At 41.6% G+C, this 25,168-nt stretch overlaps 1 protein-coding gene across 1 annotated transcript in view; it reads left to right on the forward strand.

Moving 5' to 3' along the window:
• The window catches only part of LOC144773090 (cullin-4A), a 468,683-nt gene that overhangs the window by 169,731 nt on the left and 273,784 nt on the right, over window positions 1-25,168 (forward strand). Inside the window, exons 7-9 of the mRNA XM_078657905.1 lie at window positions 17,936-18,025; window positions 19,160-19,242; window positions 22,998-23,065. Of these exons, the coding sequence (XP_078514031.1) occupies window positions 17,936-18,025; window positions 19,160-19,242; window positions 22,998-23,065 (241 nt within the window). The remainder of the gene's footprint in view (window positions 1-17,935; window positions 18,026-19,159; window positions 19,243-22,997; window positions 23,066-25,168) is intronic.

Consider the following 25,168-nt stretch of genomic DNA (forward strand, 5'->3'; position numbering starts at 1 on the left):
AGGCATACCAGCAAGTTGCCGCCACCCTACTGAGTGGAGCAACTTTGTGCTCCTTGTCACCCCCGTCGGGCAGTAGTTCCTGATACTATGGGTTTAAACTTTTCACAGGACTACTAGGGCCCCACAACAGGCCATTCCCAAAAGTCTTGGAGCCTGTTTTTCCATCGTGCACTATATTTCACTTAGGTCCTGAAGAAGTGCCAACCGATTCCTTTGGAACAACTAGGCACGAAACATGTCGACGTGGTACAAAAGGGGATGGTGATGGACGGAGCATCTGACCCAATCAAACACTCACACCCAGTCAACAGATCTGGGTTTAATCCATCACTGTTCTTTAGCCCACTCTGCCACCCCAGTTCAGACATGGCCATGTGCAAATCAGTCTGACCCTGTCCCTCATGGGAACAGTCCAGCCCGAACTGCCAAGCCATGCCCCACAACAGGCCATTCCCAAAAGTCTTGGAGCCTGTTTTTCAGTCGTGCACTACATTTCACTTAGGTCCTGAAGAAGTGCCAACCGATTCCTTTGGAACAACTAGGCACGAAACATGTCGACCCCACTTTAGAGACCGCCTGTTAGGAACATTACATTCCCACAGGGCGTCCAGTTTATTTTATTTAGGCAGGTTCTACCTTCACCATTAAACTTATTGAGATTAGGATTGACCCTGACCTATTTTAGATCACCTTACATGTGCACATTACCACACACTGCCCCCATACCCGCATGTACCCAACGGCTTTTCCAAAAAAGATGTCCGACAAAGAGCCCCGGAAACGGTGAGCCTGTCGAGCATTGCAGCGCCGGCCCGAAGAGGAGCAAGGCCCATTATTGAAGCATGACACTTCTCGGGGTGTGTGAGGGCAACGTGACAAAAGCTTTGTCTTTTCCCCTTCCATCAACCCCTTAGAAACTGCACTCCCCGTGTTGAATAGGCACATGGATATTGCCACAGGGTGGCACTCGGAAGGCATTCATGGCTTTGCTTAACCTCTCTTAAGCTTGAAACACAATAACGTATCCTGAATCTGATTTTTTCAGGAACGTCCCTTTTCGGCTCTCATACAGATCAGGAGATGGCCCGAATGAAAGCGAAGATGGAGACACTAAAGGCTGTTGATCTTGAAAAACCCAAAGACCAACGTAAATCTTTCCGCCTTTTTTCACACAGATACTCGGCACAGAGGTTTCAAACCCCTTGCTGGTATCAGGGCCGACAAACCAGTACACAAAAGTCGTACCAATGATTCCAACATTTCCAAAAGCGATAACCAAGAGGAAGGTCAGGACAACAACCTGCGCAATAAAACAAGGGACCTACAGGTTCCAAACCCTGAATCCTGTCTTCCCCCTCTCCCGTTACCCACTCCGGTTAGGGAAAACTTTCAACATTTCTTGGCAGAGTGGCAAAAAATAACACAAGACAATTAGGTTCTGAATATTGTTTGCAGTGGATACTCTCTACGTTTCATCAGCCCTCCACCATCAATACCTCCAACACAGTCAAGATTCCAACTGTGCCAATTACAAATGAAAGCCAACTTTCTCTTACGAAAACAAGCAATAGAACCTGTTCCTCCTTTACAACGAGGAAAAGGGCTATATTCAAGATTCTTGTCAGAAAAAAATTACAAGAACGAGTTCAGACCTATTCTCGATTTAAGAAAAACAAACAAGTGGATTCAGAGAGAGATTCCGAATGTTAGCGTTACACCAGATCTACCCTCAACTACATCGAGGGGGTTGGTTATGCACAATAGACCTGCAAGACGTATACTTCCACATTCCCATTAAAAGGAAGCATCGCAAGTTCCTGAGGTTTACAGTGGCGAACAACCACTATCAATACTGTGTACTCCCATTTGGCCTGAAGTCAGCGCCCAAGACCTTCTCCAAGTGCATAGCGGTGATTGCTGCACATCTGAGGAAGCACAAAGTGTTAGTCTACCGTACCTGTCAGGAGGCTCAACTACACTTCAATTGGACCTCTGACCTTCTCCTTCGCTTGGGTGTTCACATCAATCAAATGAAGACCATCTCGACTTCTGTACAGTGCCTACAATAGCTGGGAGCACCCATAGATACTCGCACGGCAATCGTGTATCATTCAGAGGAGAGATGCTTATCGATCCTTCAGAAGGCTCAGGCTCTCATTACAAAGCCTTTTCCAACTTTAAAGAAGGTCTCTTCTCTTCTAGGCTCCATGGCTTCTTGTATCTTCCTCACACTGAATGCACGTCTCCACTTGAGACCCCTGCAAGAATGTCTGGAGGACCAGTGGGACCAGCGAATAGGAGATTGGGAAGACCGGATTCAACTGTCACAATATACCTTCCGGTCCATCAAATGGTGGTGTTTGCCCACCAATCTCCTACGAGTGATTCCCTTCACAAGGAGATACCTATGTAAACCATAGTAATGGATGCCTCTCTCCTAGGATGGGGAGCACATACGGATCATCTTCAAATTCAGGGCAAATGGTCACCAAAGTAATCCACTTACCACATCAATCTGCTAGAGCTACGAGCAGTTCCTTTGGCTCTGAAAGCCTTTCAGCCATCATTCTGTGCCAGCTCCCTGCTTGTCCAGATGGACAATACGACAACAATGTTCTGCCTCAACAAGCAGGGAGGCTCGAGAAGCCCAGACCATCTGGAAGTGGCTCTAAGCCAGAAATCTGACCATAACAGCAACTCACCTCCCAGGTGTTCAAAAATGCTCAGGCCGACGCTCTAAGCAGACTCCTTCAGGAAAATCACGAGTGGGTCTTAACTGACGACGTGGTGCGAGATATATTCAAAAGATGGTGTACTCCAGAGGTCGATTTGTTCTCCACCGCAGAAAACAACAAAAGCCAAAACTCCGCCTCGAGGTTCTACCAACCGGAAACTCTGGGGAATACCCTATGGATAAACTGGTCAAGCAGATTTATTTACGCCTTTCCTCCAATTCCCCTGATCCCGGCAGTCCTCATCAAGCTCTCACAGTCATGGGCCAAGATATTTCTCATAGCCCCGGAGTTGCCATGTCAGTGGTGGTTCACAGACCTTCTTCACCGGTCTATCCTTCCACATCTCAGGCTGCCCTGTAAATCAGACCTTCTAACTAAATTCGGAGGACAGATGGTGCACCCCAACCTCTCATCCTTATATTTGGCAACATGGGTCTTGAGTTAGCGCAGTATGGACACTTTAACTTACCTCAGGACTGCATTGACATCCTTAAGGAAGCTAAGCGGCCATCCACAAGCTCCGCTTATGCATATAAATGGAAGAGATTCTGTATCTGGTGTTCATCGAAGAATGAGGATCCTACTTCTTGCCAGGAAGATGTCATCCTTCCATATTTGCTTCATCTACCACAATCTGGCCTTCAATTTTCGTCCATTAAGGTTCACCTGGCAGCTCTGACTGCTTACCGGAAATGCCCTTCACAAACTTCCTTTTTAGGTCTCGGCCTGCGAAAGACTGCGTACATGCACAGTCGAGCTGGCGAGATTTAATGATATAGGGTATTTTCTACTAGCGAGGTTAAGCCCCTCTTTTCCATTGGCTGGCGTCCTAAACGGTGGCCAGCCATTGGAGAAGAGGTCCTAGTGATGTTCTTCTTTCTCTCTAAGCCCCATCCTTTTCAGACTGGGTTACTTGACTTACTGCTGGCGTAAAAGGTTTCTTATCTTCTTTATTTCAGTCTGAAAGGGACGAGGCTAAACGAGAAATTTCTTTCATGTTAGTATTATTGCGGCACCCCTGCTTTACTTTTAAAATGTTATAAGTAAAGCGGGGGTGCCGCGATTATACCAACATGAATCTTCAATTTGTGTCATTTTTGGAACCCATGCTACGCTCTACAAATTGCATCTTGCGCAACGCTTGGCGGGGAGGTGGAGCTGCTTCCTCTTTCTAACCCACCACATCCTGCGGTCTTAGTGACTAATGTACGTAACGCAGTTGGTAATGAAGGACAGAGCCGGGAGCGTGCTCTACTGTGTATCTGCATCTGCAGGGGCGCACGGTCTGCTTTATGGTGGGGGTGGGGGGGGGAGACTATTGAAGTGTAATCCTTGACGACAAACCGTCCCAGTCTTTACGTGAAACCAAAGTCTGTATTTCCTTGTGGGTTTCTGCAGCTGCAATTGTGAAGGGGTAGGGCAGGATTGTAAGCCCGGCGGGCACTTTGAGGAAGCGGGAGAAGGGCGGTGGTTGGGCTCCTCGGACTGCACAGCAGCTCTTTGTGGCGAAACAAGAATGCGAGACCCTTCTCTCCGGGGTACTGGAAGGGAGGGTGCGTGATTAATGGGGCACGGCCCCCATGTGCTCGCTTTGGAAGGGAGCATCTCATTATGACCTGGACAGACTACATTTCAGTATTCACCCCAAAAAGGCATAGATAAATACAGCACTACAATACAGTGCTTCCAGTACAGCACCACGGTCAAAGAACCACCGAAAATGAAGTGTTTTTGCAGTTTATTTATAGCGCAGATCTGACCCGAGCCCCTGCATTGGAGCGCTTTACATGAGCACCGGCTACATTACACATTCACATCAGTACTATGGGTACAGAGTCGACTTATAACATGTGACTTTTTCATCCTTGTGTGTTCCGTGCAGCGAGTATATGTCCATTCTATCTGAGACCCCGTGACTTTCACTGAGTACTCACTACTGGAGTCCAGTCTGAGCACATTGAAACCAAGTAATTGGTTAGTTGATCTCCCTGGTAAATAACGCCCTGACCTGAAGACTCTAATCCCGGCTAAGTAACGGCTCTCCCTATATGCGTGTGATCCTGGGCAAAACCGTTGTGTCTTTTTGTGCCTCTTGGGTTCCTCCAGCTGTAAACAAAAGCAGCCCTTGGAATGGACTTAGTGCCTAAAATTCAGCGCTATACAGACCAGAATGATATTGCATAGCTCTCCGTTAAGCCTGGAAACATCCATTTCGTGATCTGACTTGACTTGAACGTAAGTTGCCCAGCGTTAAAAAATAGAGGCTGGGGGAGGGAGGTGTGGTTCAACCAGTCTCTCCACGCGTGCCAGTGTCTGTGCCCATACGTGCGTGTGACTGTGCATCTGAGTGTGCACATATGTGTGTGCACCTACATTAGTCTATCCATACGTGTGCCTGTGCGTGGGTGCCTACGCCGAGCCTCTAAGTCCGAAGTCTAATGCAGATTTCGAGGAGCCCCGTGATGATTACACCCTCGCCCCGCCCCTCCGGAACCCTGTAACTATTAGGCAGCGCCTGGAGGCTGAGCTGCCAAGCACTCACCAACACTTCCTCTAATGAGCACGTTTACCCGCCAGGCCCTGCTGGGTTGTGAGAGCACATGCTGTGGGCGAGCAATACCCCTCCCCCCCCCCCACACATACATTAGTCATTTTTTACCTGTTCTTAATTTGTTGGCATTGGAGTTTTTATAGCGCCAACTACACCAAAACCCTAAACCCCTCTGCTCTGTGTAGGTATACGTATGTGGTCATCTCTTATTTAACTCGTTGTCTCTTCTACACCCCCTCTTTTCTTCCCCGGGTGCATGCATGTGTAGCTCCTTGCAGCCCCTTACTGTGAGGTCAGAGGAGGCTGCTCACGCTCTACTACTCTGTACTACTCTCTCTCTACTACTCACTCTTTACTACTCTCTACTACTCACTCACTACTCTCTACTACTCACTCTGCTGCTTTCTACTACTTACTCTACTACTTTCTACTACTTACTCTCTACTACTCACTCTCTACTACTCTCTACTACTCTCTCTTTACTACTCTACTACTCACTCTCTACTACTCTCTCCTACTCTCTATGTACTACTCACGCTCTACTTCTCTCTACTACTCTATTACCTACTCTCTACTACTCACTCTCTACTCAATACTACTCTCTCTTTACTACGGAGAGATCGCTTCATTCCCTGGATGTTAGAAGGGTTTTGAAGTTCTATTTGGACAAAACTAAAGATCTAAGGAGATCAGATCAGTTATTTGTAAACAATGGTTCTCTCCGTACAGGTCTAGCGACCTCCAAGCAATCCATCTCCAGATGGATTGTTTCCTGTATTTTACTCGGTTACCAGAAAGCCAACAAAACTCTTGTTAGTAAGCCTTGGGCTCACTTTACTAGAGAAAAGGCAGCTACTGCGGCCTTGTTTCATAATATAACAATTTCTGAGATTTGTAAGGCTACTACCTGGAAGTCAGTCCATACATTCACAAAACGCCACTATCTGGACTCTGATGCCAAGGCAGATGCTCAAGTCGGACAGGCTTTTCTTCGGAACCAGTTTGCTTAAACTGGCATGGTAATTCTCTGTCTCTTCCACGGTGTGTTTATTAAAGGGATGGGCTTACTAGTCTATTTATTTATAGAGTTTTATATAGCGCAAACTTGACCCTACAAGGGTATCGAAGCGCTTTACAAATAGTTCAATAAGTAGACAATAGATAACCAAGAAACATATACGCTGACATTTTCTGTTGCAAATCAAGAGTGAGACAGTGAGTTACAAACCAGGACTCAGACGGCATGTGCAAGCCCTGGTTGAAGAACTGCGTCTTATCAGTATCCAGGGAAAGAGTCAGTCGGTTTAGTTCAGAGATTTGTTCATTAAAAGCAGTTTGACTTCTTTTTTGAATTAAGTGATTGAAGGGATCAGCCTGATTGCTGGGGGCAGGGAGTTCCAGATTCTACGGGCCACTCCGGAGAAGGCTCTGTAATACGTTTTCTTTTTCCAACATTTTTGAAGTTTCAACAGTAAGGTGCTGGTGCTTTTGGATGGTCTGCCACTGCCGGACAGTTTCAGTTTGTCAGCTAGGTATTTCGGTGTGTTGAAGTGTAGGCCTTTGTCAAGTTAATAGGGCTGCCATCTATCATAATGTAACAATGCACTTAGATGAAGTAGAGGAAGATATTTTGCTAGACACTCTGGAGCAACCACAAAAAACTGTTCAAATATTACCCATGATTAAAGGAGTTATTGAGCATGCCCCAGAAGTGTTTAAATATCCTGTACGAGCTAGGATCATAAACCCAAGAATAGAGAAAAAGTACAGGTCCGCTCCTGCGGATCCTGCTTACATTAAAGGTCAGCTACCCTTAGATTCCCTAGTCGTGTCAAACGCTAGAAAAAGAGTAAATTCACAGACATCAGGTGAGGCACCACCTTCTGATAAGGAATCAAAATTAATAGATGTTTCAGGCAAAAGGATAGCTGCACAAGCTAGCAGCACATGGCGTATAGCTAACACACAAGCCCTCCTCGCAAGATACGACAGGGCTCATTATGACCAGTTAGAAACCCTTTTACAACATCTACCTAACCAATATAAGGCACAGGCAAATGACCTTATGCAAGAGGGTAAGCTTATTTCAAATGCCTCAATCAAGTGCGCTCTTGATGTAGCAGACACTGCATCTAGAGCAATAAACATTAGCGTCCTCCTTGAAGACATGAGTGGCTACGCATTTCAGGGTTTAAGCAAGAGGTGCAAACAACCATCTTAAATCAACCCTTCAACCAACAACAATTGTTTGGTCCAGAGGTGGACGTAGCACTTGAGAAAATGAAAAAATATACTGATACTGCAAAATCTATGGCAGCTTTGCAGTCCACTCAACCAAGAGGCTCCTTTTGTCGCTCCTTTTATAGAGGAGGCTCCAAACAAACTGGAGCAGACAATTCAACTTCTTTTAAAAACAATACACAAACATCCTCCAATAGAGGATATTTTAGAGGAGGTTACAGAGGGAATAACTATAAAGGAAGAGGTTGAGGTAATAACAACAATCAATCCTCTTCCACCACTAAACAGTGACTTCCTTCAGCTCCCCCAACAGCATACCACTCCTGTAGGGGAGAGATTAACACAGTTCCTACCTGTCTGGAATTCCATCACAACAGACAAGTGGGTAAGACAAATTATCCAATATGGTTACTGCCTAGAGCTTACAGCTACCCCTCCACATATACCACCCAGACAGCGCCCAATGACCAAAGAACATCTAACGCTGCTTCAACAAGAAGTTCTCTCATTGCTGCAAAAAGATGCAATAGAGCTAGTTCCGTTAAAACATCATGGAATAGGGGTTTACTCACTCTGTTCCCTAATACCCAAAAAGGACAGAACACTAAGACCAATTCTAGACCTAAGGCCTCTCAATCTGTATATACAATCAGATCATTTTCACATGATAACTTTACAACAAGTGCTCCCATTGTTGCAACAATGCGATTTCCAAACCACACTAGACCTCAAGGACGCCTACTTCCACATTCCCATACATCCTTCTCACAGGAAGTATTTCAGATTCGTACTACAAGGACAACACTATCAGTTCAAAGTCCTTCCATTCGGGGTCACAACTGCACCACGAGTGTTTACAAAGAGCCTAGCAGTAGTAGCAGCACATCTCAGAAGACAAAATATACACGTCTTCCCGTACTTAGACCATTGGCTCATAAAAGCCAAGTCATTCAATCAGTGTGTCCAACACACATCGCAAACAATTCAAACACTGCACCACTTAGGGTTTACAATCAACTACACCAAGTCACATCTCCAGCCCTCTCATGTACATCAATATCAGAGGGCTACCATAAACACCAATATAGCTCTAGCTTATCCCAGTCCAGCCAGGATACAAAGCATTCAAGCCTTAGTCACAAAGTTTCAGAACCAACACTCTCTCCCAGCCAGTGTTCATGCAACTAATAGGCATGATGGCATCTTGCATTTTTATTGTACCATATGCAAGACTGCAAATGCACCCATTGCAGGAATGTCTAGCACATCAGTGGAATCAGGCACAAGGACAACTAACAGACCTGGTGTTGGTAGACAGCCGCACACATCGCTCTCTGCAGTGGTGGAACACCAAAAACTTGTCCTGAGGGTGGCCATTCCTAGAGCTAGTTCCACAGATAGTACTGACAACGGATTCATCCCTGACAAGATGGGGAGCACATCTGCTCCACCACACTACTCAGGCAAGATGGACCAATCAACAAAAGGTGCTGGCAATTTTCCTAGCACTAAAGTCCTTTCAAGTGCACATACGGAACAAAGCTGTCTTAATCAGGACGGAACACATGACAGCCATGTACTACATACAAAACAAGGAGGCACACATTCCCTGCAGCTGTCACAGCTCGCGCAAAACATTTGGAGATGGGCCATTCCACAAAAGATATATCTGCTTTCAGAACACCTTCCAGGAGTTCACAATCAGATAGCCGATCTGTTAAGTCGACAGACACAACAGAATCAAGAATGGGAACTACATCTGCAAGTTCTTCAACCATTCTTTCACAAGTGGGGTCATCCAGACATAGATCTGTTTGCCACACACGAAAACGCAAAATGGCCAACCTCCGCCGCCAGGTTTCCACACCCGTTGTCCAAGGGCAATGCGATATGGATGATTCAGGCACATTTGCGTACGCTTTTCCGCCAATCCCACTAATACCACTAGTGGTACGCAAGCTCAGACAACAGTCTCTCAAAATGATCCTGGTAGCTCCCACATGGGCACGCCAACCGTGGTTCATCACACTGCTAGAACTTTCTCTAGTTCCACACCAAAAACTGTCTCTGACACCATCCATGCTAACGCAGAACCATGGAGACATCAGGCATCCAGATCAACGGAATCTGGCGATCTGGCTCCTGACGTCTTAGAGTTTGGTTACCTTAACCTGCCACCAGACTGTATGAATATATTAAATAAGCCAGAAGACCTACTACTAGAGCTTGCTATGCTGCTAAATGGAAAAGATTTGCCATTTACTGCACTAATAATCAAATTGATCCTTTGGATGCTTCCATCCAAAATATTATCTGTTACCTTCTCCATTTACAAAGATGTAATCTAGCATATTCATCTATACGATTTCATCTTGCAGCCATTGCGGTATATCTACAAAACAGATAACATATGTTGTTGTTTAGAGTACCAGCGATAAAAGCTTTTATGGAGGGATTAAAAAGAATTATTCCTCCTGGGTTACCCCCTTCTCCAGTGTGGAACCTAAACATTGTTCTTACCAGGCTCATGGGACCCCCTTTTGAACCTTTACACAAATGTGAACTGCAATTTCTAACAAAGCTTTCACTATACCAGAACCATTCTTACAATTACACCGTAACAAGGTGGTTCAAAGGACTAATCCTAAATTCCTTCTTAAAGTAATTACTCCTTTTCATCTAAACCAATCTGTAGAGTTGCCAGTGTTTTTATCAAAACCCAGACTCTGTAGCAGAAAGAGCTCTACACACACTAGATGTCAAAAGAGCTCTTCTCTATTACATTGATAGGACAAAATCCTTTCACAAAACAAAGCAACTATTTGTAGCTTTCTCTCCACCACATAAAGGCAACCCTATTTCTAAATCAGGAATTGCAAGGTGGATTGTTAAATGTATACAAATAAGCTATCACAAGGCAAAACGCACATTAACAGTTCCTCCTAGAGTGCACTCCACACGCAAACTAGGAGCCTCCATGGCTTTCTTAGGGAACATTCCCCAAGAAGACATCTGCAAGACAGCAACATGGTCTACAACACACACTTTCACTAAACACTATTGTGTTGATGTGCAAGCCAAGCAGCAAGCTGCAGAATGCTAAGCTGTCCTCAAAACTCTCTTTCAAACTACTGCAACGGATACAGGTGACCACCGCTAGGGGAGACACTGCTACACAATCGATGCAAAGTGTCGAATCTGCAGCTCATATGCCTCGAACGGAAAATGTTACTTACCAGTATGCATCTGTTCTTGGCATGTAGAGCTGCAGATTTCTACACGCCCTACCGCCTCCCCGGGACCGCATGTAGAGCTGCAGATTTCTACACGCCCTCCCGCCTCCCCGGGACCTGTATCTGTTCCAGTTTTATCTTAATTAGATATACACGCATGGACATCATTTCTTTCTTTCTACTAACTCCATCATTTCCCATCATGGCGAAAAACAATTGAAGGATGGAGCCGATGCCCATGCGCACTATCGTCCAAGGGAGGAGTCACCTATCTTGTGACTACAAAGACTTCTTCCAAGACGACAACAACATGCAATCATCCGAGCCCAACACCAGGTGGCCATCTAATGCAAAGTGTAGACATCTGCAGCTCTACATGCCAAGAACAGATGCATACTGGTAAGTAGCATTTTCCTTCTCTTGTAGGGTATTTCCATAAGTCATAAGCAAACCTCCCTCCTCCCCGGTGAAATAGACAGACGTATTCATTACATAGAATAGGCATTCACTTCTCTACGCCTTCAAAAAGAACTGAAGTAACTGCCACTGCCTGTGCATCATGGGATACTGGTAGTCTCTGGAGATTCTTACAAGAACAGCTTCTATTTTGAGACATATAATGGCATCCTATGGGACTACTCTGGCCAACCCTTTCATCTCTAGCATGAAAAAAGGAGTTTTGTGAAGTGGAGTTTTCTCTGTATGAAACTCCAGAAAAATTGCAAAATATAAGTTTACTGGCTATCTTTTTTCACTTCAAGATGAAGCCGTGGCCAGTGTAGCCTAGTTAGTTAGTCTGCATTATTGTCTTTTCTATCTCTTAAGTATCTTTGCAGGCCTTCCTTGAAATAAGGCGAAAAATATCCACTCAAGAAAAGTTATATCTAAGGAAGTGCTCCTGGGTTCCAGCACGTGGGCGGGACTATTCTAGTGCTTATGACTTATTACAGAAATACCCCTACAAGAGAACTGGAGTTACAGGTAAGAAACTATTCATTTTGTAACCACTTCAACTATTGCCATTGTTTGAGGAGGTAATCTGTGAGTGTTCCTACCCTCTAATACAACATAGGCAAACATAACTGTACTTTATCCAGTATTCGGGAATCTTTTATAGATTCACATGCCTGAATCATTCTTAGTCGTTGAGACGGGAGTCCCACATTAATATAATCAAGCAGTGTTTAACTAATGCCATGGGCCTTAATTGCCTTGAGCCATGTGTTATATAGCCTATCTATGTCCTTTTAAAAAAAGGACTAAATGTTTATTACGGCCCATCAGCTGCTAGAACCTTCCTAGCAGAGGCAGTTTCCCTCAGATTTACACCGCACGTCGTGGGTGAAGGGGGCCACCCTGAGTTCTGCTCAGTTTTCTTCTACATGCTTCTGGAATTTATTCCTAGACTATTTCTTCAGTATGTCTGATAAAAAAAGGCCTCTTCTGTGCCTGCAAAACCTGTGCAAGAAGAGGGTCAATGTTGATAATCCTCACAAGGACTGCAATTAGTGCCTCTACCCAGCCCATGAGGTAAGGCCGTGCAAAATCTGTCGCACTTTCTCTTCTAAAACTCTTAAGAGATAGAGAGGGGAGGCTGCTTTTGTGGCTGCAGTCCACTAAGCAGTAGAAATCACCTGAAGAGGACAGTGATGGATCATCCAGGCCTCACAAGAGAGACAGATCTCGTGAGGAAGACTCTGGAGGTGGGAGGAAACACCTCAAACCCTCCTAAGAGAGCAAGAGCTAAAAAAAGGAAAAATATCCAAACGTCTCCTCAGAGTCTACATCTTCAGTCTCCTCTACTCCTGTGAGGAAAGAAAAAAAACGTCATGGAGCCTCCTCCTCAGATCCTGGGAAGCTCAGAGCCGAAAAATCGTTGTCGACGGCAACCCCAATGGCACGGAAGAAGACGACCACACCATTTCCGGGCCCATATTGTCGCCGAGAACCTCATTGACGCCATCATCGACGACACTGCTGACGTCGACATCACCTACGACGACAGTTGATGGCAACATTGACTGCAACAGCTCCGTCGACGACTGCCATCCCATCTTTGTTAGTCATGATACCATCAACGTTCAGGAAGATCTGCCCTTTGCCGCCTCCGCACCTTTTAGACCTACAGGAGTCAGATGAAGAGTATGATCCTGAGGGTGGATTATATGGGGTTGCGCATAGTCCATCCGAGTTACATGTAAAGTGCCAGGAAGAGGACGAGGCTTATGACTACGAGCAGCAATACTATCAGCCATATTTGGCGCCACCATATCATTACCAACATTATGGCTCTCCTCCCAAATCTCACCCTAGAGAGATGACACATCTTCCACCATCTTTGATTCAAGACCTTCAGGCTATGCTGGCAGACTATAAACAAAGGTTTATATCGCAAAGTATTCAAAAAGAGCCACCACCAGTTTATCCGGAGTCCCTTGAAACACCGGTTTTGCCAGTGACCCCAACATTACCACGCCCTCCTATACAAGAGCCTGACCCAGACAACCCTTCCTCCTCGGATGAGAAGAGGGTCAGATTCCAGAGCCTCCACCTGCAGATCCTTGGGAAGATTACATTATCCCCACAACCTCTCCTCCCAGGGACTTCATAAGGATTTTGGGAGCCCTGGGCCAAACGGATTTTGGGTTCCCCTTTTCGGAACAGCATTCAGCTCATGGTATAGGTACAGTTCTTTCATGCACTCCAGGCCTTGAAAAATTCACTCGCCCTCTCGCAATTGCGAGTGAAATTTTAGCTGGTCGAGCTATTTTTAGCACTTACTTGACCCTGCTGGTGAGTAAACTTAAGGTGGAAGAAACCGGTGTTCTGCTCGTTCAGAAAGAGAATGAGCAATTAAAACACCTTTAAATCTTGGTTTATCTTGACACATCTGCCAACTGCTCAAGGACAGAGGTCAAATGTTAATTTGTCTTTTTACTAATTGTTGCTCATGTGTTCCTGGAAAATTGTGTTTTTAAAAAAAAATTATTTCTTTTTATTAATACTTTGACAAAAGCTCACATGTAGGTTACCACCTTAAAGACAGTTACGTTACGCAGTATACAAATATTATTGCAATCATTACGTTAAGCAGATCAAGGGGCTCCATCGGCATCTGGCCCAGATTAAAAGTGGTTAAGAAGCTGGTCCCCAGTGGTTCGAGCTCTTGAGAAGGATGGTGGGTTTTTCCATAGTACTCTGGGTTATGTTCAGTGTTTTGGTCCATATTTATCTTAAAGATAATAGGATTTGAGGGAAATGTAGAAGAGAATTGGTATAGCTTCTTCATACATAATTGTGAATCATACTTTATAACAAAAGTCTCAGACAAGTTGATCATGAGCTACCAGTAGCTCATAGCCAGTCTTGGGGTAAGTAGCTCGTGCCTCTCCCTTCAGTCTGGGAGTATGCTGCTGCAGGGAAATGTGACAGGAGCAGCAAGCACCCACCCTTCCATTAAATACATATTGTTGCTGCCTGGGAAAGAAGTCTGACCATAAATAAATGTCTAGGTTCGGAGCACATTGTTTGAAAACTTGAACCCTGAAAAATATTGCCTTCATGAACTTAAATTTCATTAAACTCAATGAGAAATATTTGTAGGGTTATTACACTACATCTAAACAACTCATTTTCAGAGTTGCACTACACTTCTGTTTTCTTTCTCTTCATCTTTCTTTCTCACCTTTCTCTCTCTCTCTCTTCATTTTACTTTATTTTTCCATCTTTCTGTTTATCCTCCTTTCAAATTTTTCGTTCTCTTTATTTGTCTTTTTCTTTCTCATAATCTCTGTATTTGCTCTCATCTTTCTCGTTTTATCTTACTTTTTCTCTGTATCTTTCTTTCTCTCTTTCAGGCTGTCTCCTTTCTTTCTGTCCCTCCTTTCTTCTTCTCTTGCTGTTTCTTTCTGTTTCTCCTTTCCTCTTCTTTTTTTCTGTCTTTCCTCTCCTATTTCCTTGCTCTTTTATTGCTTTCCTTTCTACATCTTTTTTGATCTCATTTACAAGTTTATTTGTTTCTCTCCTTAATATCTCCTCTCCTTGATTAATGTCTTGCTTTAATTTTGTTCCTTCCTACTTTGTCTATTTTTCTTTTTCTCCTTCTCCTTCTCCCCTTCTCTATCATTATCTGTGTCTAAAGTCCGTGCCTATCTTCAGTCCTTACCTTTTCTGATCCTTTGCTTGGTACCTCCTCATCCCCTTTCATTCCTTATTTCATTTTCTTCTTGCCTTTAGTATTTTCTTTTCCATGTCTTCTTTGTTCCAAACCCCTTTCTTCCTTATTTCCTTCTTCTACTTCTTTCCTTTCAGTCTTTCTTTTCTCTCTTCTTTTTCTCACTCTCGTTCTTCTCCTTTCTCTTCTTTCCATCTTTGTTTGTTCTCCCCTTCCTTCCATCTTTCATTATTCTTCCATTCCTTTCTTCCTCTTTCCTTACCTCTTTCTTCTTTCCTGTCCTTCCTGTCTTCTTTCCTCGCCTTTGTTTCTTCTCTCCTGTTTTCTTTCTCACTTTTTCTTTTCTTTACTTTTTTCCTTTTGCTCATTCTCATTTTCTTTTCTTAGTACCACTTGGCAAACTGCAACAGTTTCGGAACCTATGGAGCAAAACAACTTGTTAATGGCCACAAGTGGCTAGCTAGAATATTTGGAAAAAAATCACTTCAAAATACAATCAAATGATCCACCTAAAACGCAGTATCTTTTACGTAATTGCTTTACGATAACACATAGACATATTACAATCAAAATTCCAGCAGAGAGGATAAACATTGGAACCAATGCTGCAAATGACTGACATTTCTAGTGGGAAAGTACTGGTACTCTTGCCTAGAAGTGTTCTTTCATTTCAAGCACAGATCTAAATTATTGAACAGGTGTGGCTCAAACTGAAGATATGGAATAGGAAGGAGACAACCTACAAAGGAAGAAAAACAATTGATAACATGATTTTATGCCATGAAATACTCATTACAAGCTTACAAGGTAAAACAAGTTTGTTAAACTGAAAGTCAAACAAGAAAATTAACTGAAATCGAAAACTAAAGGTCAACCACCGACAGTCTATCAAAGAGGTATGAGGTAGGGGTCATAATATATAAATGCTGCATTAGCAGAAATACATAAACAGCAAGTGGTATGCACTAAAATACTGCCACCAACCCATGTCCAAATAGTGCTAGTTGTTCTTGCTTATTAAAATGACCCAAATTCCATCCCCATAAAGATAAAATACAACCAAAAAATATGCCTAAACAAACAATGTATTTGTCACAAATGCCATTGTAGGTCATACTACATTGGGGTGACGGAAATAAATGTAAAATAAAGTGGAAGTAACAGTTCACAAATACGGCTTAAGAATCAAAAGCCCCTGACTACGTTTTGCTTTGCACAAATAGGTCTAACTAATATAAGAGGTAAAAACATCACAGAAACACTGCTCCGGCAACTCACTTCTTTGGGAGCAACTTCAAGGCGTAGTAGAAACGAAGGGATTCAAAGAATTGATCCACTTGGCATACTTTCTGTGAATTATAAACTACTAACGTCCATTTAAAAGACAGTTTTGCTACAAAGTAAAATAAAGACTAGTCACAAGAAAAATAGCTTAAGTAGACAGCAGAGAAAAAAAGTGCTTGCCTCCTCTTATTTCAAAATGGATCCAGGCATGTCTCTCTGATGTGAGAACAGGGGAGGCTTAATTAAAGATTCATATTTGAGCTGAATAAAACACAACTTGAGATAAAAATGATTTATTTTGAAAGTCATAATTGATTTATGGTGTGGTATTTTGGTTTAATAGTACAGAGGAAGTTGTTTTCTCTAAAATGCCTAAAAGAATATAAGCACATCAAAAGTTTGATGTAGAAAAATGTCCTAACTCATTATTGTAATTTGTGGATGGATTTAAAACAATACAATTTAAATAAGTAAATAAGTAGAGTTAAGTATTTCCATTATTATCACCCGAGTGCTGGAGTTTCTTGGTATAATAGGTTCCACTCCCTGGAATGGTTTGCCGTATTAGTTAGAGTCTGGTTGCGAATCCACCTCAAGTTTGTAAAAGCACAGGAACGTTGAGTGAAATTAGGTGTGCAGGATGAATAACACAATTCCTAGTATAACATCCCACCATCTAATGAAATTTAGAGAAGTGATGCATTAGATATAAAATAAAGAGGGCCACAATGATCAAGAGAAGCCCTCCATTTCTTGTTATAAATGCTGCAGTACAGTCTCAGATCATCAGCAAAAAAAAACTAAATTCCTTTCCCTGATCTATATCCCTAAAGAGAATTTGTGTCTTGGTAGTATATTGAAAAAAAGTAGATAAGCAGTGAAACCCAGACATCTGATCTCCCTTCTGGCTGTATAGGCTGGTTCCTTCTACTTATTAGTTTAGAAGTTAATTGAAGGGAGGACAAATGGATGATTTGGGCTTTCTTGTATGTAAACGTTTCTACCATGACATGCAATTATCTTGTAGATCCATATTTTTGTATTTCATAAGGCTGCAATAGAGTCCAAGATTTAGAAATAGGAGCGGTCCAGATACACTTGGCACCGGAGTCACTGCAACTGAGTAAAATGACCTGATTAAATGACAATTTGTCTTCAAGATCAGTTCCAAGTTTACTTTTGTTGCTTCATTACCATGCTCCTTGAAATTGAGAATAGGCTCACAGAAACACATTTTTTGTGCTTCTGTTGTGACTTTTCTCATAAACATGTTACGTAGAATTGTTAATATCCTGTAGTTAGTCTTCATTATCAGCTGTCACTCAGCATTGTGCTTCTGCAGTTAGTTTGACAGTGCTCCTGATAGATCCAAACTGAAATAATTTAAGGGTTGTGCTTCCAAACGTATTAACCATATTCAACGTTTTGACAACAGAACTCTTTCCAGAATGTTAATGAAATAATTTGCAAGGTATGCACATTAATGCATTGGGGTTCTGTTTCCTCTTCATGTTGATGTTTGCCTGAGCTATGGTGCAGAGCGCAAACTGAAATACTTCCTGATGCTTAATACGCGCTGAAGTGCATTAGCAACACGCTGACAGACTTACCACTAGAAAGACCTAGTAGGGAATAAAAATATAATTTTCTTGTGTACAATGAAGTGTAAAAACTACTTCTAGGAGGAAATGTTGATTTTTATTTATGTTTCCTGTAGGTGTATAAAGAATGCTTTGAACAAAGATTCTTGGAGGAAACTGATCGATTGTACGCTGCAGAGGGCCAACGATTAATGCAAGAAAGAGAGGTACAGCATTTTCCAGAATTTCACATTAGCATAACATTGAGAAAAATAACTCCTTATATTTTTAAAAAGTTGAAGGATCTAGAAAACTTGGAGAAAAAGTTTGTCATTTTTCAAGTCATCAAGGTTTATCTGTTTAGACACTTAATTGTCTCTTCTCTTTTTTTTATATAGCTTTGCAGGTGTTTTTCACTTGATTCATCATTTATACAAGAGATAAAAATATTTGCAGGCAAATTCACACCTAAAAGTTTTTTTTTTTTTAAACCACTAAAAAGTGACATCTGTGCTTTGTGTATAATTTTTAGAATTGTCTTGGTATCACATGCAGAAATGTGCCAACTGAATTGGAGATGTAAGAAGAAACTTACCTATGCTCTTCTAAATTGCATTTTTTCTGACTGGTGAAGTAACCGAGTAATACAAGTGGTGGCAAGTAATAACTTCTTTCTGTATAGAACTTAAACCTGCGTTCCTACATTATTTAAGCACTATAAATAACCAAAGTTACTCTATCAAATTTATGGTACCCAATTTACAGACAAAGAAGGAACGGAGAGAAACTTAGCTACTGTGCCATATAGAATGAAGTTTAGCTGTTGTGCCTATTTATTCAGCATTTACTGTTATAGCGGTGGGTACTGCATTGCCTAGTTAAAGAAAGTTATTGAATTTAAAGTGATCCAATAGATCATTTCTCTCTCATGCCCTATTTCAAGTATTTATTGTATAATTTCCTTCAGACAAATCTCCAGTGCAATGTAAGCACGTTCTAATCGTTTTTCTTTCATCCATCCTGTTGTAAAATTCCAACATCTGAGGTACATTTAAATCTTTTATAGTGCACCACTGCCTTCTTAAAAAGTTTGTTTTAATGATGGCACTCAATATATTATCCACAGATGTTTAATTCCTGAATGAACATAGTCTTTAATTATGCAGGGGGAGGTATAAGTTTTATAAAACCAACCACATTATAAATTGGTGTGGATTGCCAGGGCACCTGGGATTAAAGGCTGTTTCCACTTTCATTGTTAAGGGTGACCAAAATATTTGTAATATCTTTATTTGCTTTCAAATCAAAACATCAAATACAGCAGATTACAGGACTTAAGTCTGAACTATTTTTTTCTCCAGGTTCCAGAGTATCTCCATCATGTAAATAAACGTTTGGAAGAAGAAGGTGATCGAGTAATGACCTATTTGGATCACAGCACACAGTGAGTGTAGACCGAATTTTCTCGGGCAGTGTCATCATATAATCAATTGCTAGATTTCACGAAATCACATGTAATATAACCTACATTTTGCGAGTTGTTGCTAAATAAGTGCCATTGTTGATGTCTGCTTTACAGCACCGCCATAAGACAGTGCCAGCTAGCAGCCAGTCATCTAAAAACGCCCTTCTTGCTAAGGAGGGTGAGTGCCCAAATGGGAAGCTTTTATTTTGCCTGGGGCCCCAAAAAATCCTTGTACCTCATCGAGAGCTGAAGAAAGGCCGAAATACAGAGAAAGAACCGGGAGGTGAAGAAAATGGCAACTGGTCATGTGAATAATTAGGCAGTAAATCCCAAAGAAAATGAAGGCATTGAAAGCCGATTGACAGCAGAACAGGAATGGAAAAAAAATATATATTTCTTTACACTTCGTGTTATAAGTGTTTTAAATAATTTCTAAGATTGCCTGCTTTGGTACTTATCATTTGACCATGAACTATGTCACCCAGATTAAAATATTAGTTTTTTCTTTTCACCATATACTTTACACATACTGCTGGTGATATAATCACTACCAAGCTCAATCGATTTTTCAATTTTTTTTCCTCATTTTTAATAATATTCATTAAATAAATAGTTATATTAAAAATCCATAATATAATTCAATAATTACTCATTCTTCATTTGACCATTAGAATACTCGGCTTCTTTCAATTTTCATGTTCTTCCAATGCATTCTGATTCAGAAAAAGCATATCCTGTAAACTTGAACAATCTGCAGTGTCACTACTAGCTACGCAGTGTTTAACCCCCTGCTATAATGGAGTAGTCACCCACTTCAGGAGTGATCAGTGACAGCCAGTGATTTGAAAAAACAATAACCAATCTATAAAGTTTAGCACCAAATAGATTTTCAGCGTTTCATTTTCTGTTGTAAAATGTTGGACAATATATTTCTTATTTGATACAGGTTCTTTCTAGGGAGATAACCACAATAGGACTGTAGATAAGAGTCCGCTATGAGCCGCAGGAAAATGTGCACCTATGGGGAAATAATGACTTAGCAATGCAATATTTCTTATTATACTTGTTAGACTTTGGCCCTCTGCAGGATCACCCCCTAATGTTTTTGCCTTCACCCCTCCTATTTTTGCTGAATTCATTTTTGTTGGCCTTGGGACTCTGTGCACTTTATCACGCTGACCAGTTCTAAAGTGATTGTGTTCACTAACTAAAACATTTTAAATTGTCTTACACCTAATTGGCATATTTAGTTTACTTATAAGTCCCTAGTAAAGGGGTATACCATATACCCAGGGCCTGCAAATTAAATGCTATTAGTGGGCCTGCAGCACTTATTGTTCCACCCACATAAGTAGTCATTTAAAACGTGATCCAGGTATGTAATTGTAGCCTGAATGCAGTTTAAAACTACCTATTCGACTTGGCAAAATAACCCACTTACCAAATGATTTTTTATTGCATCTGAGGCACCCCCTAAGGTAGCCCCTAGACATTGCATTGGGCATTGTAATTAACAGCTTGGACACGTACTACTAAGATTTACATGTGTTGGTAGAAAAAAATCAAAAAAATATGTTTTTCACTACTGTGTTGCCTACCTCTCCCATATGATAACACTGGGTTGCCTTACTACATTCAATAAGTGCTAACGTTTGATTGGGAGCAGGTAGAAAATTAATATTTGGTGCCTGAAAATTGTAATTTAAAATCCTCTTTAATGGTAAAGTCAGATTTTAAGTCACAATTTTGAAAATACCACTTTTAGAAAGTTGGTATTTTCCTGCCCTATTTGGTGTCTAAGCCTGTTCCTGAGTCATGTGACTAGGTTTATTTGGTAGTTGGACTTGGTATATACCTCCCAGACAGCCACATAATAAAGGGATTAGTTGTGTCTGGATGGGCCATCACCGGTGGGATGGGGGGAGGAGGGGAGCTGGGTAAAGCCCCACTTACAAGTCCGGCAGGAAATTCCAAGCACCTCAAAGGGAATTCTCTAGAAACTTCTCCTACTACAAAGGCACCAGGTATAAAAAAATAGGACCCTCTGTACCACTCTTCAGTGCTCTTTCTGAAGCTGAGGAAGGACTCTAAAAGGACTGCCTGCTATTGTGGCTTGCTGTGTACTTCAGAAGAATGCTTAGCTATACCTGGAAAGACAGCTGTGCAAAATTTCTTCTAAGCCCAAAGCTAAGCGCACGTCGGGCCCAATTCACTCCTGATATCTGACACTCGCTCGGCCATATCTTCGAACTTTGCCGCAATCTCACACAACTAGATGTTCACGGTTGGTGCTTTGATCCTTTAGGAGATAGTTTTTACCTTAAACTTTAAAAATTCATATCTCCTGTTCTACTGATTAGATTTTTGTTGTTTTGTTGTCCAATCATTTAGTAAAATGTACTCTATTTTTCTAAATTGGTGTGGGATTTTTCTTTGTGTTTTCACTTTATTACGTTTTGTGTGCTGCATAATTACTTTACACATTACCTCTAAATTAAGCCTGACTGCTTTTGTGCCTGTCTACTAGAGGGTTAAGCACAAGTTAATTTAATGACTTTTTGTGGTTCACCCTGACGGGGACAGTGTCTCTTATCGGCGTTATCTCAGCCGCATCGGACGTCTGCCACATCAAGTACGGAGCTGCGAAAATAACTTTTTTTAGATTGTCGGAATCATATCCTATTTTAACTTTCGGAAGGACTTGCAACTCGTCCGCCCCGTCTGGACACTTGCTATTCAGCAGAGCCTTTTTCCCTTGAGGAATCAGTTACCATATTATCATCTCTTTTCTAAGAAAGGTCACCACTGCACTAGCTTTAGAAACCCATAGAAACCGTCTGGGTGACGAATATTAATCCTTGACGATTTAAGATCCCACTCGGACCTGTAATATTGAAAACAGCATACTGATCTACGCATATATATGCTGGACAGATTTGAATATTTATCCTGGAGATCATATTTTATCCACTTTCTATTCAGGGACGTGAATTATCCTTCTCTGAACACAACATTCTGAGGTGGAACACCTGATGAAGACAGTGTTTCTGTCGAAACGCGCGTAGAGTCTGTTTTGAAACCACCTAAAAGAGCTCATCATTCATCAATATGCTGCTACTGTTTTTTCATTACATCCTAAACAAATTCTAAAAAGTCTGATAAAAAGACCATATATATATATCAATATGAGTATGTGTATGTAGTATGTGTGTGGTTGTGAATGAATGTGATCAGAATGGTGTGTACAATGTTTAGTCTCTGTATGAATTTTTTCTGTCTTTAATATTTATTTCATAGTGAAAAAAAAGACAAAAGATAACTAATAAATAAATCTTGTTATAATTTTAAAACCATTTAGTGTCACTATTGTTTTGTTCATTTCCTCATAATGATTTGAGGAATTATATGATCTGAAGTTGCCCTAGATTATTTACATTATGCATAATTACTTTACACATTACCTCTAAGTTAAGCCCGACTGCTTTTGTGCCAGTCTACTAGAGGGTTAAGCACAATTTAATTTAGTGACTTTTTGTGGTTCACCCTGACGGGGATTGTGGCTGTGGCATGAGCAGGGTTTCCACCTCACTCAGCCAACAACCCAAATTATCCTACAATGAAACCTTAAATGTGAGCTGATTAAGCTAAATTGAAAGATGTTCTAAGTTTCCATTCAGGGTGAACGTGTTTACCATCAGTACATTATCATGTGAATTAATTTCTGCCTCTCACAGGAAACCCCTAATATTCCGTGTAGAAAAGCAGCTTTTGGGTGAACACCTAGCAGCAATTCTTCAGAAAGGTAACGTTTATTTGTTAATAGTGTTGCAAACGTTTTGTGAGTAAATATGTGGAAAAATTATATATAATTATATATATTTATTGGTACTTGATTTCAGTCTTCAAATAGCTGAATTATCTGAAGTAAAATATAATCATGGCGCAATACATTTTCGAATTATGACTAACCAAGTCTCAAAACTTTTGCTTATCCATATAGAAATATTTTTTTTTATTTTGTGCTTGCAAATGCATGGCCCATGCTTGCTTATTTACCATTTTTCTTAAATAGTTTTTAAAAAAAATGTATCCGCCTATTATGTTACATTTGCACATCCTTCTTAATGTGTTATCCTTTCCTCATAGATTTGGTGAGTAACAAAAAAATTACTATGAAACAAAACAAATCTATTCAAATTCATATTAAGTGTAAGAATATAAATGTTGTCTTGTCACAACATACCCTACCTGTTCTCACTACTCAGCATACTGTAACGTTCCCTTCCTAATGGTGGATAATCTCCCACCAAGTTAATTTCCTTATCACAGCCTTCTGCGTTTGTCATAGTGTGCAACAACCTGTTTTATTGAGGACAATCACTTCCTGTATATACTTAGGTCAATTTGCCAGGTTAAAAATGTTGGTGTTGCAAGGGTATCTTTCACTGGGTGCACATCAGCTAAGATGAATAAGATATTATTCACAGTGCAGTAGTATCAGTGAATCATAGAAACTGATGAGTCACTGTCTGAATACATTTGTATTTCCTCTTTGTACAGTATAGATGGTCCTGACAGAGACAAAGTTTTGGACCACCGGGTACAAGGGATAAAAAGAGAATGGACCATAACTGGACAGAAGATGTTACCCGAATAGCCTATCTATGCCCTTTAAAAAAAGAAACAATCTTGAACTATAAGGTGACAGCACCCTGCAGAACACTCCTAAGTTTTTCTTAAATTAGAGTCTAGATTTAATCCTAAACAACTTCTTCCATGTCTGACACCTCGAAAAAAGGGTTCTTCAGATACTGTAGAACCTGCGGAAAGAAAAGGCTGCATGTGGATGACCCACGTAAGGACTGTCTTTACTGCCTCTATCCCCAGTACAATTTAAAGAAGTGTAAAATGTGCCACACTTTTGCCTCCAAAACCATGAAGGACAGGGAGGGGAGGCTCTTTCTGTGGCTACAGAAGGCCAAAACTCAGATATCCACCTCTTCTGAGGACGACAGTGATACCTCTGTAAGGTTTTGCAAGAGAGCTAGATCCTCTGACCAAGGGACGTTTGAGGAGAGCAGGAAGGTCCTTAAAATTCATCAGGCCACAGACCCCCTGAGAAAGGAGAAGACGAAGCATATCTCCACAGAGGCTACCTCCTTTGAACACAGCAGACCATCTATCAAGGCTGGGTAACATCCATATTTAACTTCTTCTGAACCGTCGCCTTTTAGAGCCCCATCGACTGCACCATCACCGTCAACAGCAATATCGTTGACGACCGTCACCACCGTCTCATCTACGAGAACGTCAGCACCGATATCCGTCGACCCTCAGACCCGTCAACAAGAATTCGATCATCGACAAAGGCACAGTTGACACTACTTCCGCATGCACCGTCGACCCCGCTGCTGGTAAGATATACCATCGATGGCTAAACCCTCACTGCCATGCCACCTGACACCATGCCGATGACCAGCACCTTGCCGATGTCATCGACGACCATGAAAATTTCCAACATTTTAAAAACATCACAGAGACCTGAACTAACCTCTCCCAGCAAAGTCTATCCTCTTTCTTCAAGTCACTTAGTAGACCAGACGATGAAAACCCTTTTGGAGCACCTCATAGCTCATCAGAGCATCAAGTCCAACATCAGGATGTTGATATAGAAGAGGAAGAACAGTACTATATTATGCCCCTTCTACAAAGAGACATTCTAAACATTACCAATACTATGATGATTCTCAGCCCAGACAGTGTGACGTATAAGTGCCCATGTCACTGTTTCAATCAATCAATCAATTAATCAATCAATCAATCATATCATTTGTAAAGCACACTACTCACCCGTGAGGGTCTCAAGGCGCTGGGGTGGGGAATGCTGCTGCTGCTCGAAAAGCCA

Source organism: Lissotriton helveticus, chromosome 8 (assembly GCF_964261635.1).
Source record: "Lissotriton helveticus chromosome 8, aLisHel1.1, whole genome shotgun sequence".
In the NCBI taxonomy this organism is placed as follows: domain Eukaryota; kingdom Metazoa; phylum Chordata; class Amphibia; order Caudata; family Salamandridae; genus Lissotriton; species Lissotriton helveticus.